Below are 3,353 nucleotides of genomic sequence, written 5' to 3' on the forward strand. Positions count from 1 at the left end.
AGGGACCCAAACATGGCGCCCTGTGCTCACCGTCACGATGAAACACAGACTCTCGAAGGGACCCAAACATGGCGCCCTGTGCTCACCGTCACGATGAAACACAGACTCTCGAGGGGACCCAAACATGGCGCCCTGTGCTCACCGTGACGATGCGCGCGTCCAGGATCGTCCAGAAGTTGGTGAAGTAGCGATGCAGGCCGTACGCGATCCACTTCATGAACATCTCGATGGTGAACAGCACCAGGAAGGCAATGTTCAGCTGGAAGAGCACGCGCTTCAGCGCAGGTTTCTCGTCCAGGTAGATGTCCTCAAACACCTGTCACACAGCGAAGCCGCCTGGTTAGCGCGCCCACGCCATCTATCGCCGAGGCGACGAACTACGAACACGCTCACGCGCACACGCTTCCGCACGCGCACACGCGCTTACAGGCTCACGCAAACGCTCACACACTCACGTACACGCTCACGCACACGCTCCCGCACGCGCTCACACGCTCACGCACGCGCACATACGCTCACGCACGCGCACACACGCTCACGCGCACGCGCCACACCGCTCACGCACGCGCACACACGCTCACGCATACGCTCACACACGCGCTCACACGCTCACGCGCTCACGCACGCCGCACACACGCTCCGCACCGCGCACACACCGCTCCACACGACGCGCACAGCACGCTCGTCGTACGCGCACGCACGTTCTCTTACGCGCACACACGCTCTCCACACGCGAAATTGTTTTCCCACTTGAGTTCCGGACTACAGCGCAATCAGCGCACTCCATTCACTCGACTTCTCGAAGCAACAATCGTAAAATAAATACCACCTATCCCTAACCCTAACCCTAACACTAACACGTAACCGAACCTAACACTACTATAATCCCAACCTATGATATACGAACCATATGTTTACAAAACACTATCTATGGTGGGTCCGGAAACTCGAGTGGGAAAACAAATTTCGCCTCCCGCACGCGCACACGCGCTCAAGCACACACACGGTCACACTCTCACGCCGTTTTTACACACGCGTACAAGGGCTTACAATCTCGGCTCACAATAACGTTCACGCACGTCATACAATAACGCTGAAGCACGCAAAACACGCACACACACACACATACACACACACTACACACACACACACACACACACACACACACACACACACATACACACACACGCACGCACACACACACAACACACACACACACAACACACACACACACACACACACACACACACACATACACACACACGCACACGCAAGATTTGCTGACATCGCAATCCCACACATTGTGGTCCACGAGGCTATTCCCTCTAGAGTATAACAAAGAAGCCCACCACTGCTATAGGCACCCACAGATATCAACCAACTGCAAGGCGCTCAGTCAGCAGCATAAAATATTGCATCTCAACGATGCAATGACAATGTCAAGCTAAGTCTATGGGTGGCAATGTCGCTGATATGGTCAATGTCAGTGAGATTCAACGGTCAAGATCTCGTGAGAGTCAATGTCAACGTCCACGCGAGACATGTCAAGGTCAGATGTTCTAAGTCAACGAGAGGTAAGATCAAGTCGATGAGATTCTAAAGTCAACGAGATTTCAGGGATCAAGATCGATGAGAGTCTAAGTCAATGAGAGTCAAGGCCACAGTCAAGCTCTTACAAGAGTCAAGGTCACAGCTCAAAGCTCTACAAAAAGTCAAAGTCACAGTCAAGCTCTACAAGAGTCAAGGTCACAGTTAAGCTCTACAAGAGTCAAGTCACAGTCAAGCTCTACAGAGTCAAGCAGTCACGAGTCAAGCTTCTACAAGAGTCAAGGTCACAGTTAGCTCTACAAGAGTCAAGGCTATCGTTCAAGCTCTCACAAGAGTCAAGTCACAGTCGAAGCTCTACAAGGTCAAAGTCACAGTCAAGCTCGTACAAGAGTCAAGGTCACAGTCAAGCTCTACAAGAGTCAAGGTATCTCTCCAGCCAGCAGAGCGCGCTACTGTTAGTTTGGTTACTTACGGATGCCAGCAGAGCGCGCTACTGTTAGTTTGGTTACTTACGGATGCCAGCAGAGCGCGCTACTGTTAGTTTGGTTACTTACGGATGCCAGCAGAGCACGCTACTGTCAGTTCAGTTACTTACGGATGGCAGCAGCAGGCCGGGAAGCAATCCTTCACGTTGGAGAAATCGTCGCTCTGCTGATCGATGAACTGCAGACTGCCCGTACGCCGGTTCAGTGTCCCTGTAAACTCAGACAGCTTACGATTCACCTGCAGACACAGACACAGACAGAGAGGGAGCAGGTTAGCGGGATCGCACTTCCTGGCTTCTCTCTACCTTGCACCGCGGCGCTAGGCAGGTACCGGCCATCTTCTCTATAGCAGACGGCAAATAAATCAGGTGCCAGAAAGAAAGAAACGTAATAAATGTTGATACGCAAGCTGTAGTTAATTAATCGTACGATGATGCATATGAGGCCTGCTTACCTCTACTCGGATCGGGAAAGAAAGAAAAGGTTTCTCGATAAACAGAGAGGCGACGCTTTGACATCAACGTTTTACTTCTTGAAAAATACATCCGCTCAAAAATGAGTAGCAGTCAAAAAAAAGTTTAAAATTCACGCACATGTTAAGCAGTGATTCATTAGAATTCAACCTGCTCGAAAGGAATTTTTGGTTAAACTATGAAAATCAACACACTAGACAGTCTAGTACATCTAGCAGGTGACAGAAAGTCTTACCACGATCACTTGTATAACAAACGTTACATCTAACAACGATTGAAAAAATAGAAACGTTGCGATGCATCTTTGGTACCGTAAAAAATACCCGAAACTGGCCCATAAAAACCGACGTACAGCGTCAAAAAACGTGTTAGTGATGTGATTGCAATAAAGCAAGCAGCGCATACAGGTGCATACCATACCTCGCCGCCCTACAACCCCGTGCCGGCCCCATCCGCAATCCAAATCAAGTCTAATCTATTCTACAACTACGATGAAAACGAAAAACCAAACCGCGCCAAAAATCGAAGAAAATACGCTCTTTAGAAACAGAAGATGGTGTCTCGAGCGGCAGGCGTGCAAATTCAGCTAATATAACGTACGTCGTTTCAGAGAGAGAGAGAGACACGTATTCGGGGATGCATAGGTCAACAGAAACTATCGAGTGACACGCATGTTCGAGCCTTATCTCCCTCTCCCAGATAGTGCAGGGCAGTGGCAACGGTGAGCAGTTTGCCGTCAGTCACGCCTGTCATTCACATCCGTCACTTCGTCCGTACCTCCGGCCCTGGTTTTATGGCTTCACACACGCACGCACGCACGCACGCACACACGCACGCACGCACGCAC

At 50.5% G+C, this 3,353-nt stretch overlaps 1 protein-coding gene across 1 annotated transcript in view; it reads right to left on the reverse strand.

The window, feature by feature from the left end:
- The window catches only part of LOC106810684 (sodium channel protein 60E-like), an 8,453-nt gene extending 6,910 nt beyond the window's left edge, over window positions 1-1,543 (reverse strand). Inside the window, exons 1-2 of the mRNA XM_014814113.1 lie at window positions 1,499-1,543; window positions 143-316 (exon numbers count right to left, since the gene is read on the reverse strand). Of these exons, the coding sequence (XP_014669599.1) occupies window positions 143-316; window positions 1,499-1,543 (219 nt within the window). The remainder of the gene's footprint in view (window positions 1-142; window positions 317-1,498) is intronic.
- Between the last annotated feature and the right edge of the window lie 1,810 nt (window positions 1,544-3,353).

This window comes from Priapulus caudatus, unplaced genomic scaffold, assembly GCF_000485595.1.
Source record: "Priapulus caudatus unplaced genomic scaffold, Priapulus_caudatus-5.0.1 Scaffold463, whole genome shotgun sequence".
In the NCBI taxonomy this organism is placed as follows: Eukaryota; Metazoa; Priapulida; class Priapulimorpha; order Priapulimorphida; family Priapulidae; genus Priapulus; species Priapulus caudatus.